The sequence below is a fragment of the Microtus pennsylvanicus genome, chromosome 6 (genome assembly GCF_037038515.1).
Source record: "Microtus pennsylvanicus isolate mMicPen1 chromosome 6, mMicPen1.hap1, whole genome shotgun sequence".
NCBI lineage: Eukaryota > Metazoa > Chordata > Mammalia > Rodentia > Cricetidae > Microtus > Microtus pennsylvanicus.
This window is the reverse complement of record NC_134584.1, coordinates 117,741,784-117,755,811: the sequence shown is the minus strand read 5'-3', so window position 1 is coordinate 117,755,811 and position 14,028 is coordinate 117,741,784. Positions and strand designations below refer to the sequence as shown.

General features: G+C 46.8%; 1 protein-coding gene across 1 annotated transcript in view; it reads right to left on the bottom strand.

Moving 5' to 3' along the window:
• Window positions 1-14,028, bottom strand: part of Cdh13 (cadherin 13) — a 959,427-nt gene that overhangs the window by 746,538 nt on the left and 198,861 nt on the right. Inside the window, exon 2 of the mRNA XM_075977426.1 lies at window positions 4,200-4,311. Coding sequence (XP_075833541.1) covers window positions 4,200-4,311 — 112 coding nt within the window. The remainder of the gene's footprint in view (window positions 1-4,199; window positions 4,312-14,028) is intronic.

Genomic DNA, 14,028 nt, shown 5'->3' with positions numbered 1-14,028 from the left:
AAAATATGAGGAATAATACAATCCTGGGTGACTAACTGGGTGTCCATTGGAGACACTGGATGCTGGACACACCTACCAGCAGAGGCTGGGGGAATGACGAACATGGTGTCCTCTAGGGAACTCAATGACCACAGAACCCTATGTTGACAAGAAGGTCAGTCTGAGCTGAAGCAAATGAGGCAGGATGTTGAGCTTGGTAACTTGGTGTCTCCCATTTTGGTTAGGTGCCTAGGTACCCCCACCAATGTGCTACCTTGCAGCCGTATTTCCCCCATTCCTTGTACTTCTCATTGACAGTGGGAATCACCCCTCTTCCCAGTTCTCCTTTCAAGACTTAGATGAAGCCAACAAAGTTTTGTCTAAGTTGTGATGAGTTGGGGGGCTTTGCACCGTCCTCAGAGAGATCCAAGAAAGGAAGACTGCTGGGTGCATGAGAAGAGAGAGCGGGATGCTGTGTTTTGATCCCTGCAGCTTGTTGAAAAATGGCCCTTTAAAGAAGAAAGCAAGCCTAGTTAGCAGCGAGGGGAGTAGAATAAAGAGTTATTTGGATGTGAAGGAAATAAAAGGCTTCAGAACAACTGAAGGGAAGATGTATTGGAGGGAACAGTGAATAAAATATTAGGGAAATAAAAGGAGTGAGGTGACCATTAGTAACGGTTAAAGCAGAAAAAGGCAAGTCACCAGGAAGCAAGAAGAAGATGAAAAGGGATAAAAGGCACTAGGCACTGTCAGAACAAAGGAAGCAGGAATCCTGGACAGAATAAACACTCCCTGGACCCCCAGAAAGCTCCCTGCTTTCTGGAGTGGTTGAATGCCAGCCGCTGGTATGAGCAGAGGTGCTCTAGCCACCAGGTAAGGGGCCAGCACGTCAAGCCACTTTGTAAAATGCTACAGTGTGCAGTGGGTGAATTGATTAGGCTGTGGACCTCTCTGCCTCTGTAACAGAAAAACTCATATGGACTTGTGGCCAAACTGCTTTCATTTTTAGAACATTTTTATCTGTTCTCTGTGTGTGTGTGTGTGCGCGCGCATGAAATGGCACATGTGAAAGTCACAGAGCAACTGACAGAAGACCGAGTCAGCTTTCTTCTTTTACTGCGTGGATCTTGGGCACTGTTCTCACGTCCTCAGCTTGGCAGCAGGTGTCGTTACCTCCTGAGTCACCACGCTGTCCTGTGGCCACACTTAAGTATGACAGAGGAAAAAGCGCACAAAGTGCACGCATCATGAACAGGCCCGGGATCGTGTCCCTCCCCTACTTTTCTTTAACCTCCAGCGCCCACACCACACCAGCCTCTACTTCCACATCACTGAAATATCTCAAATCAATTCACTTAGCTGTGATATGTAAATTCAATTAGCCAAGTCTTTTTTTTTAACTTTACAGCTCTGAACGATTTTTTCCTCATTTATCATTCAGGTGTTAGTTCATGTTAGCACATACACCTCTCAAAGCTGGTTCTTTACTTTTCCCGAGACAAAAGGGTGTGTGCCGAGTCTCTTAAGAGGCATAGAAGGGGTCAGAGAGATGGCTCAGGGGTGAGAGAACATTGTACTCCTCCGGAGCACCTGAGTTTGGTTCCCAGCACCCACGTCAGGGGGCTCACAAGTACCTCTTCCTCCGGAGTGGTTGTTAACCTGTGGGTCATGACTTCCTTGGGGGCCTGAACAACCTTTTCATAGGGGTCACCTAAGACCATTGGAACACACACACACACACGCACACATACACACACACACATTACAATTCATAACAGTAGCAAAATTGCAGTAATGAAGTAGCAACGAAAATAATTTTATGGTTGGGGGTCACCGCAACATGAGGATTATAGCATTAGGAAGGTTGAGAACCCCCACTTTAGAGAATCTGATACTTTCTAGACTTAGTAGTTACCTGCACTAGGGTGAGCATAGCTGCACACTCACACACATACACACTCACACACACAAATCTTTAAAATTGGTAAGGAGTAAAAGGAGAGAGTTGAGATGATGGGGTGGAAGCAGCTAAAAAAAATACTGGAAACATCCATTTTATATTTAAGGCTGACTTCCTCATTTTGAGTGGAATAGATCTGGCATTTCTCCTCTTGAGGACTCGGGTTGTTTGAAACAATTTTATCCAGCATTTTCGAGGCTCCATAACCTTTCCTTCCCAGCTAGACCCGGTTAACCTCATCCACAGGCTGTACTCAGAACTGGCTCCGTTCCTCCTCACCTTGAGAGGAACGGCCAAGCACCTGACCGGCACCGCTCTTTGTATTTTGTGTTAGTAACAGTCATGGAGAAGCAGTTTCGCTAGAGGGGCTAATCAGATTTTGCTGACCCAACACCTCACACACAAATACAACGTTTTAAGCTGTGATTGATTCCCGTGTCACTGAATCTCCCTGAGTGTGTTGTCATAGATAATAAGCCTGCTTTCATTTAGCATTTAGCAGTTTACGCAGGAGCAACGGCCATCACCAAGTTAATTACTTAGGGGATTGAGACCACATGCATGTGCGCACACACACACACACCTCTGATATTGGAATGTACAGTATGGTGCAGTTTAAATTAAAAAGACCCCCAAAACTATGATTGTTCCCAGCTTCTTGGTGGTGAATTGAAAGCTGTTTGATGTCATGAAGATTACAGAAGCAATCACATCTAAGGGCCTGCTTAGCATGCCAGCTCTATTAATCCCCATATAGACAGTGGCCTTGCATTTCCCAACATTTTACCATCGATGCCATTAGGGGCAATCACTTGCAACAAACAAACAAAAAACAAAACAAAAAGGAAATCATGAGACAGAGGTGGGCAGACAGACAGACAAGACACAGAAATGAGGGAAGAGGAGACTCAGGATGTCATCACTCAAGTTCTGCTTGAAATATATTGATTTGCATTATGCCTGACCCCAGAGTTGCAATGAGAAATTGTTCAGATGATCTCATTCGTATCATTGGTCCAGGGCGTTCCCAGCCATAGAGACCCTGATGTTCAGTGTCCCAACTTTCATGGCTGTGTTCCTTATAACAGACACCAGCCTTCCAGAATATTCTGATTGGCCAAGTGTTTTCTGTACACATACCATCCATGAGCCAAAGAAATGAAGGAACGGGACTGGGACAAAAGGCTGCCCCGAGGTCACAAGTCCTTAAGCGCAAACACATACGCAGTCACCCTCTCTCTGTACAGGTGCCTTAGAGCATCTGATCAAACTAGGTCACCGCTTGCATTATCTATTATCCTCAAATATCAAAGAACGGGGGTCTGGACAGATGGCTAGCAGTAAAGAGCACTTACTGCTCCTGCAGGGGACCAGAGTTCAGTCCCCAGTATCCACGTAGGACAGCCCACAACCTTACGCAATGCCATTCCAGGAGATCCAATTCCTCCTTCTGGCTTTTTCAGGCAACTGCACCCATGTGCAGACACTGGCACACACAAATACAACCACATGATTAAAAATAAAATTAATCTTTAAAAATGTTGTAAGAATGGCGCTCAGAAGTCTGCAGTTAATTGGTTATGTCCACCACCAACTTCTCCTGCGGTAAAACCTGCCCTCGCTAGGCATTTGTCTCTGGGCTTTTGTTCTCTTAAAGGTAAAGTGATATAATACTGGTGTTAAGTGCAGTAAGGAATGGTAACCAGATCTGAGAGACGCACATTTTCAGGAAATCAATTGGAATTTGGGGAATTTCAGTTTAATCCACAGAAGCAGCAGAAAAGATTTGAATCTTTTTCAAGACTGTCTTATCAGCTTGGAGAACAAGAGTTTTTGATTCCTATGTCTACAAATTCCCAGCTGCCAATACCCTGCCTCGCCATTATTTGGATCTAATGCTACACGTGAGAAACGGCAGGTAGCACGGCAATCTATAAGGAGGCAATGATTTTACTCTTGGGTCTGCCCTGCGAAAATAGATTTCATTCTTCCCACATAGCCCAGAGTCACCCCGGAGGCTGGAAATCCCCCTTTCTGGGTGTGGGGCAGAAGAGTTCATCAGAGATAAAATATTGAGGAGAGATACGTGGCATGCATTCACCCACAAGCTGGAAACTGTCATTTGGAAGCATCCACCTAGGGCCAAGCAGTGGCATAAGAAGTGTGACCAGAAAAGAGGAGTAAATCCCACACCCCGAGATTGTTACAGATGGCTGGGAAGTCCACATGAGTGGCCCCTGCGCATCTTGGAGGGGCTTACAGTTTAGAACAGGCTGGTCCTCAATGAATTCGGCAGGCTGCTGGATGTGGAGCACTTTCTGCTGGAATCCGGGAGTGCAGTCCAAATCGTCTGCAGAGGTTCCCAGGAACACCTGAGGAAAGGAAGCAGTCAGTGTTTCAACAGCAGCCAGCATGGTTGTAGCCCTGCTAACTTTTTCTTCCTTTGAACCAACTCTGCAACTTTTGGAACTGAGCTGAGGTTCTACTTCCATTTCCCCAAACGAAGAGGTAAGGCACCTCTCATGGCTGCCAAATAGCTCACTTTTGGCAAGGAGATTTTTCTTGGAGGATGCAAAACTAGGAACAGGTGCTGTGACTTCCATTAAGCCGAAGCTAAAGAAATAATGTTGTAAGAGTTTTCCACCTGCTAAGAATCGCACTACGGTTGCCGTGTGTGAAATTTCATTACAAAAACTGTCAGTTTTCAGTGACGCCCGAGTTAAAAACCAGCTTCATGTTCATACATGCAAAAGAACAATGTCATGCCCTAAAAGGAGAAAAAAGAAAACAGAACTCTCCCTCTGGGGTTACTTCTAGAAATATTCCAGGGTCTGTTGGGCCTTCACCCTGGTCTGCCATGGTGGTGATGAGCCACAGGTGGCCACTGAACAACAGCAATGTAACCGACCCCAAACGGAGACATGGTTGGGTATAATATTGTCAACTTGACACCAACTAGAATCACCCAGGTAGGGGTGGCACCACCCATAGTGAGCTATAAGACACTGTCTTGATTGATAATGGTGTGGGATGGTCCAGCCCACTGTGGGTGGTGTAACCCCTAGGCAGGTGATCCTGACTTAGCAAGCTGTGAGGGGCAAGCCAGTAAGCTGTGTTCGCTCCTCCTTCGCTCCTCCCCTGCTTCTCCTGGAGTTCTTGCCTTGGCTCTCTTGATGATGGACCACGAGCTGGATATGTAAGACAGATAAACCCTTTCCTCCCCAAGTCGCTTCTGGTCATGGTGTTTATCAAGCCACGGCTAGACTATACACCATCTTGAAAATGATTTTACAGTAATTATGCATTAAAATGATAATGTTTGAAATACAGTGCAGAATGGAAGTGGCTGTTATAATTAATTTCACCGGTTTCTTTTCACTTTCGCAAACTTGGCTTCCTGGAAATGTAAACCGTACAGTTCTTTCCAAGGCCTCGCTTTTGTCCTTGGGATTTCTCCTCATCCGTCATTCAAAACAAACAAAAGCAAAACCTGGGCTACACCATTACCATTGTAAAGCACTTTCCTCCCAGCACGGCACAGCCATTGCTGTTTTGAAACCAAAGCAGCTAAAATGATCACTCCTAAGGGACATTTAAAGTTTGAGCCCACCAACATTCTCCTATATGGAGCGGGTAGCAGGCAGAGTGACAGGGCTCATAAAGTAACCCACGAGGTGGCTCACACAGGGCATGAAGTCTCTTCTTCCAGGAGGATAGGTCCTTGTTAACTGTTGCTAAGAAGGGCGAGGATCTTCTTGGGTGCCACATACTCCTCTATGTAGCCTCAATTATTCCCACTGGCTCATCAAGTCAGACTGGGGTGGGCTCTGTGAATGACCTACGTGTGGTTAATACGCATTTGCTCATAATGCCCCAGAAGTTACTTACATGCTTTGGGATAGGAAAGTACATGATGCTCTCTGGAGCAACATCTAACTTAGACAAAAATGAACTTAAGGTCTATATGCAGAGACTCTCATCTCCTAGAAGAAATACCTGACCTGTGGCTCACCTGGGTACACCTGAGCGTCTGCCTCACACACTCCCACAGGCCTGCTTCTTAGACTTTAAAAGCAAAGCCGAGGTGTTTGAGCCATTCTCACAAGAAAGTCCCAAGTTAAGCTTACTCTGAACATAATCTGGGGAGTCTCCCTGGCAGCCTCACGATGCACAGAGACACGTATATTTTACAGAAGACCTAAGCTGACTTGTGGATGGGTGGAGATGGAATCTGAGTCTAAGCTTAAATGCCCTCTGATCTGTCTCCTGGAAAGAACCTTGTTCAATTCCGACCCTCAGGCCTTCTCTCTAGGCTATAGAATATAGAGACCCCTTCGGAGGTCGCATATTAGATATCCTGCATATTAGATATTTCCTGTATGATTCAAAACAGCAGCAAAATAGGTGGGTCACCACAACATGCGGAACTGTATTAAAGGGCTTCCGCCAGCATTAGGAAGGCTGAGGACCACTGCTCTAGAGACTGTTTTGTTTTCCTTTTCTAAGCTAGCTCTCCAAAAAGTATAAAAGGCTTCTCTAATCTGACCTGAAATCACCATCATCGGATCCTAAGAAATGTAACATCCCCAGCCCTGCCTGTCCTTCCAGATGGCTGGAAGGTGTGTGATTGGCTCCCAGTTTTCACCTGAGATCACACCCTCGTGCACGACGGTGGGGGTTCGTTTTGATAATCAGTTTTCACTAGCCACCTTCTCTCCTTGGCTGATTTCCTCACCCTGTTCGTCCTTATGAGACCAGCCCTCCAAAGATCTGCACTCAAAACTTTGGCTCAGCCCTTGCTTTTAAAGAAACCGAACTCGGAAGCCAGATGTTGAATTCTTAACCAGGGCACATCAGCGCGGAAGACAGCGTATTATCTTCCCCGCAAGCAAACTCCAAACAATACAGAAAAGGTTAGCCGCTGAGAAGGGAGGGGGGACAACTCTGAATGCCAGCCTTCTAGGAAGCACTGAACCCCAAGGAATAGGAGCAAGAATCAATCTCAGGAGGTTGATGGTGTGGCCAGGCTGAGACACTTCAGAGGAGCTAAGGGTGGAGAAGTCACCACCCCGTCTGACATCATCTTTCTCAAATCAGAGTGGGAGGGAGGCCACTGTAGCTCATGTCTGTGAGGCTCTGCCTGTAAGTGTCCCTGTGTCCAGAGACTAGGCTCTAGTTGCTGCCTTCTGGAGACATCATAAAGCTGACATTCTAAGTGGCGCATTTGCAGAATGCAGACTCGGAGCTCAGAATAATTGGCCGGCATTGTTGCGAGCAGAAAATCTATAACCCGCTAATGCTAATTCAGTTAAACAGAAACGGGCAAAGGTCACACCTTATGCCTGTGATTATACGTTAACCTCCTAATTGGCTAATTCTGCCCTCAAATCCCAGACCAGTCAACCAGTCATCCCCCCGACATATTGAGGAAGGCACAATTTCCCTGGGGACACTGAGCTAGTCATCCGGGAGGGAGAAATTCTGGTTATATCAAGAAACAGTGATTTCCTCCCGAGTCTCCATGTTTTCTCTGCTCGGTCCTTGCCCTGATTTCTTGACAACGTCTGTTCAGGGTACTTCTACAATTCTAAAAGGAAAACCAACTTTTTACAGCTTCTGACTCCCAGGAAGAGTTGGACCTTTCAAACGCACAGTTTCATCTTTGTGAATTTGGGGGTAAGTTTATCTACCAGTCAAAAATTAAATAACGTGTGTCCTGCTTAGGGTTTCTAGTACTGCAAAGAAACATCATGCCTAAAGGCAACTTGGGGAGGTAAGGGTTTATTTGACTTACATTTCCAAATCGCTCTTCGTCACTGAAGGAATTCGGGGCAGGAAATCAAGCAGGGCAGGAACCTGGAGGCAGGAGCTGAGGCAGCGGGCATGGAGGGGTATGACTTGTTCAACCTACTTTCTTATAGAACCCAGGACCACTTGCCCAGGGAGAGGTTGCCCCACCCACGGTGGGCTGTACCATCCCCCATCAATTACTAATGAAGAAAATGCCCTCCAGGTTTGCCTACAGCCTGATCTTACGTAGGCATTTTCTCAGCTGAGGCTCCTTTCTCTGCAGTGACTGTAACTTGTGTCAAGTGGACATAAAACTAGCCCCTGTGGTTTGTAAAATAAAGGGGCACCTGCCGTGCAAAGGAGACAAAGTAATGAGGTCAAAGTGTCCAGTTATTCCTTCAGTTTGTTGTTGAATCCCGGGATTCATCTGACTCTGTTACAGCAGGCCCAGGGGATCAGTTTGTTTTTCTGTTGCTGTGATAAGACACCAATCCAAAGCAAGTTGGGGGAGGAAATGGTTTCTTTGGCTTACAACCCCTCATGTAGGGCCCCCCAACACAGGAACACAAAGCAGGAACTGAAGCAGAGACCACAAGGAAACACAGCGGGCTTCTCATGGGTTTCTCACCCAGGCCTTCTTTCTTAAAGGACTCGAGACCACCTGGGACGCACTGCCTCTCACCCAGGCCTTCTTTCTTAAAGGACTCGAGACCACCTGGGACGCACTGCCCACAAGAGGCTGGGCCCTCTCACATCTGTGTTCAATCAAGAAGATATCCCACATGCCTGCCCACGGGGCAACCTGATGAAGGCAATTGTCACTCTATTGTACCAAGTTGACAAGCACAAACCAGCCCAGTCTGGGACTTGTAAGGAAGCAATGCGATGTGGTCATCAAGTCCCATTTTCCTTGTTCAGATTCAGTTGGCCTTTTGCTGATGGATTTGGTGTGCTTTGGAGGTGCTCTGGACCTCTGTTTTCTCATCTAGGAAACACGTGAAGTGAGATGTGTGTAAACTTAACAAGATGACGCACAGAGTGTAAGCCGAAAAGGCCGCCCAGTGGGGAGGGGCTCAACAGACGCTAACTAGCGCAGTGCTATCTATGGTCCAGAGATGGAGAAAGGCCTTAGCAAGCCCTCATTTACATCCTCGACGAACTAAAATGAAAATCTAAGTTGAAAGGAAAGCCTGACATCCTTTGGGACTCTTTGAAAGCTGGATGAAGGGTGTCTAATCTCATGTAGGGACCTCAAGCAAATCTATCCCCTGAAGAGGAACCGGTCTGCTTTAAACTGGGGACCAGAAGAGGTTGAGTAGGCAGAGAGGAATGTGCACTTATCTATTATTTTTCCATGTATAAGTGGTGTCTATGTATGCATACATGCGAGTCTGTGTGGGTATGGACACATGTGTGTGCCTGTACATATGAGGGCCTGGGCTGATGTTGAGTGTCTTCAGTTGCTCTCCACCTCATGTGATGAGGCTGAATCTCTCCCTTGGATCCCGAGCTCACTAACTCTAGACTAGCCAGTTTCACCTGCTCCAGGGACTCTCATCTCGGCCTCCTGTATGCTGGGAATACCCACCTGGTTTCAGTGTGGGTTCTGGGATCTCAACGGTGACTGCTGTTCTTGAGCAACAAAGTGTGTCATCTGCTGAGACTCCTCCCCAGCCCAAGATGTACACTTACCCCTTAATTCAAGCTATGCCCCTTTTTACACAAATCGTTTTGTGCCTCTTTGGTAATGCTGCAGCACGCCTTGAAATCACAAAACTGCATTTGTAGAAGAATCCAGATGCAAACTGCCCAAAGCAGAATGCAGCTCAGTGATGAAAGAATGTTCCAGGGACTGTCTGACTCTCGGAACTCAACTGTGTGTCTGCAGGTGGTCTTGTCATGCATCCACGCTCTTCCACTACAGTCTCACTAAGGGTGGGGCAGATCATGGAGGCCCATCACTCAATGTTGTAAGAATTAACGCTTGGCCTTCCTCCCAATCCGACTCAGCCTTTCTGTGATGTGATTCAATGTCACTGGTACAAAGATCCTACCTGGACAGACTGTTCCCTACACCCTATGGAGCTTTGCCAAGCAGAACCTGCGAGCGCTTTGGATCTTTCATTACTACCATGGTAATAACCATCTTCGGCTACGGTTCGTGTGCTCATTTATGCATTAGTGCTCGGCGCGCATAAACAATCGGTGCAGATGCATCACTGGGAGCATGGCAACTATCGAGTTTTATAATCACCAAAGAATGCCCATTATTTGAAAATTACCATCAGTCTGCTCTGGAAGCAGATTCATGTCCTAGAAAGACAATAACCAAGGGCCTGAGCTATGCGGTTCAGTACAAATCCCAGCTCCATCGCTCGAGTCGTGCTGGGTGAGTCACCTGTGTCTCAGTTTTCCCAGATGGAAAATGGGAGAGAGGATGGTCTGTTGCGGGTTATTCCGAAGACGAAGTGAGGAGATTGTTGCAGAGGGGATTCCACACATCCATGGCTTGCATGTCTGCATTGTTATCTCTGCATGGTATATGTAAATGAGCAGATCTAATTTGCTGCTGCTCCCAGGACACTAAAACACTACTTGTCGCCATTGTAAAACTGCCCAGTGGGTGATAGTTCAGGCCTGTGCAAAAGGGAGCAGCAGGAACATGCATCCCAGAGTGGAACAGAATGGGATATGCACATGCTTGCCAGTGTCCTGCAATGATGGTGCAATGATTGGCTGAGCAAGGATGGCCACTTTTGTAAAGGGATCCAAGCATCCTTTAAGGTGGCAGCAGCTCAGAGCTCTGTCCTCCCTCCAAGAGTTCCTGCCCTGAACTCAAGCACCAGAACCAAGAGTGGGTGGGTCATCAGGCCATCCTCTTTATTCCTGACTCTCCTATGGGGCTCCTTTTCTCCCACAGCACAAACATTTCGCTTTCAAAAGGGGTGGCTATGTTTATCCTGACAGGTGCTGTCTCAAGAGCCTAGCCAACTCTGAAGCTTCCTTCCTGAGAAAGGAATTCTCATTCCCCCCCCCCATGTTGTGGTGTGTGATGCTTCATCTTAATTGTCATCTTGATGGGATTTAGAATCACCATGGAAACAAATCTCTGGACAGGTCTAAGTGGGATTATCTAGATTAATTGAAATTGGGAGAACACCCTAAACAGAGGTGGTACCATTCCACAGGCTGTGGTCCCAGGCAGATGAGTGGGGTGGGAGGAGGTAAAAGCAAACTGAACATCAGCATCCCTCTCTCTGTTTGCTAACTGCAGATGCAGGGTGACCAGCTGCCTCACACTCCTGCTGCCCTTTCTTCCCAAACATGATGGACTGTGTATCCTTGGACCGTGAGCCAAGATAAACCCCTCTCTCTCAAGCTGCTTTTAGCGGGCATTTTGTCCTAGCAAAACAAGAAACTAATGTAGTTGTCAATTGGCAGAACTTGGTGGACCCAGTCAGCAGATGTGACTAGCAGAGACAGAATGTAGGGTGTCCTAAAGAAGAATCATCATGTTGCATAGAGTGGACTTCCCAGGGCTGCCCCTATGGCACCATGTCACTATGCTTAACTCCCACCCTCTGCCTCCCTGGCACTCTCCCCTGGACATCCATGTATCTGAGTTTCCTACCTGTGCTTTAGACTTTAGAGACTGATGCGGAGCCAGGAGATTCCCCTGATGTGAGTCTCTGGACACATGTCACCAAGGTACACACATTTAGTGCTATTAGTTCCATTGCAATAATTCTGGCCAGAAATCAATGGCTAACACAATGAGCCTAGAAGGACTGTCACCACTTCAACCTGGACACTGGAATGTCCCATATGATCCTTTCCTCCTTCAACGAAAAACAGAGGAAGAACTCCAAGATGTCAGTATGGTCCATAGAAAGTACACTGACTTAAGGCCCTTTGCAGAACGCAGACATCCAGGAGAGAAGGCTAGCAAGCAGCAGCCACATCACTGTGGGTCAGTTCACTGAGGTTTGTGGGTGTCTGTCCCCAAGCTGGCCAGGCTGATGACACAATGAACAGGCACAGAATCTGGGCAGAGAGAGCTTCCCTGCCCCAGGTTCTTCTGACTTGTCCCCGTGGCCAGTGAGAAATAGCAAAACAGATTTACACGGCATGTCCAAAGAAGCATAACTACAAAGAAACTCCCTGCCACAAATAATGATCTCATGGGCTGTGGACAGCCTCAGATCTCATGTTCCCTTAAGCCAGTTCCCTGATATTATTCTCCCAAACAAAGCTGTTTCTGTTTTCCCAGCGCTGTTTTCCTGGTAGCGACTAACTCAGTGTTTGCTATTAGCCTGGATGGACAGGTCCTTTATCCAGGTCACAAAACAGCCTGGATTCACCCAGTCAGAGTGGCTCTGCTGCAACCAGTTTGGAGGGTCTTGGGCTAGTGGGGAAGAAAGGCTGCTTTTTCTGTTTCTAACTTGCAGGACACACAAAAAAAAATGATAAAGCACTGTATTTCGACTAAGTCTTTATCCTGCCAAACATCAAAAGCCCACACTCCTGACAGGATTCACAAACGCCCACTATCCACAGCCAGCCAGCCTAAGAAGATACCATCCCCAAGACTTTCACGCACACTCTCACACACATACACCTGCACGTGTCTGCACACCTAGGCTCCTATTATCGACACTCTGCTGGAGTCTAACTCCCTACAAACGTTCTTGGTGTTTTAAAGCTGCAGGAATACAAGTAGCTGCTACATCCCTAGCTGTTATGGTAACAGATATTTAGAAATGATGCTGTCGCTCCCGTGGAGACAAACCCGAGTGTGCTCCTTGTCCCTTGGTGAGTCCCCTAGCTGTTTATGTGCATGATTTGAAACCACCTCCCTGGACCTCATTCCTGATCAAATAACTGGTCAGCTTTCCTCAAGTTATAAGAGAGGGAGTGAACTGTATGACTCTGGAAAAGAATGAGATCCAAGTCTGAATTAACACAACTCTGTGTTGTGGAATATTCATACACTGCACGGAGATGTATGGCTGTGATTGGAGTAACAAAAAGCTGAACGCCCAATAGCTACGCAGGAGAGAATAGGCGGGACTTCCAGGCAAGAGAGAGAGAGAGAGAGAGAGAGAGAGAGAGAGAGAGAGAGAGAGACACTGAGAGAAGAATCTAGGCTCACAAAGCTGAATATAGATTTTTTTTTTAAAAAAGGGGGGGTCAATTAAGTTATAAGAGCTATTTGGGAAAAAGCCTAAGCTAAAGCCAAGCTGTCATAATTAATAATAAGTCTCCGGATCATTATTTGCAGGCTGGTAGTCCAAAGACAGTCTGATAAAAAGTCTGCCTCCTGGCCATGAGGCTATTTCTGTGGCTTTTAAGAAATGGGTCATCTGTTGTCTTTGGCAGGTGCAACATAATATTTGTGGTACTCAGTTGCTGAGAAGCTTCAATGAAATAACACGCAGAGGATAGAAAAATGGAGAAAACCTCTAACGTTCACTATTCCAGCCCTTATACCCTGAGAATATGTTGGGTAACATATCTCACAGAGGGATCCAGGCTGAGAAGCGGTTGGTTTTAATAAAAGATGTGGAAAGATCCAGAACAAACTCAAGGATCTTTGAAAATAGGAGAGTCAAATCAACAAATGTGATTGCGGAGGTGAAGACAGAGGGCCACCGTGTAAGAGGAACTGGAGCAGCAGGGAAGATGGGAAGTGCACACACAGACAGGAGACAGGGAGCTCTCTCAGAGTGGGGAGATGAAGTGGCCCAAGAGGATTCTCCCCAGGAGGACCATAGAAGGAAGGAATCAATACCCCGCCACCAGCAGTAACTGTCCTAAGTGCTTCTCCTCCAAGTACTGGCCAGCATAGACAAGGTTCCTCCCTTTCTGGGCTACTCTTGTGCCTCAGTGAGTGAGTTCACTGCTTCATTGGTATCTCTGGACTATTTTTTCTCTCTCTTGAGACAGGGTCTCTGTTAGCCTCAGACTCACTGGCCTCAAACTCATGGAGCCAAGGGTGACCTAAACTTCTGTTTCTTCATGTTTCACACTGTAGGGAGTTAGGAAGTAGTTGAAGGTTAAGACACGTGAGCTAAGACAATAAAGGCCCTAATCTGAGTCTTGCCACTTAGTTGCTGTGTGACCCTAAGATCTGCTGCATTCCTCTCTTCTGTGCCTCAGTTTCCGCACATGCATAGCCAACTAATGGATCTATTTGTTTCGATCGAGAGGCCCGTGGCTGCAAAGGTTCAGGACAGAGGTTGGCTTCTTGCATCTGCTCCATGCGACCAAGGCTATTGTTTGGATTGTCCTCCTGCAGT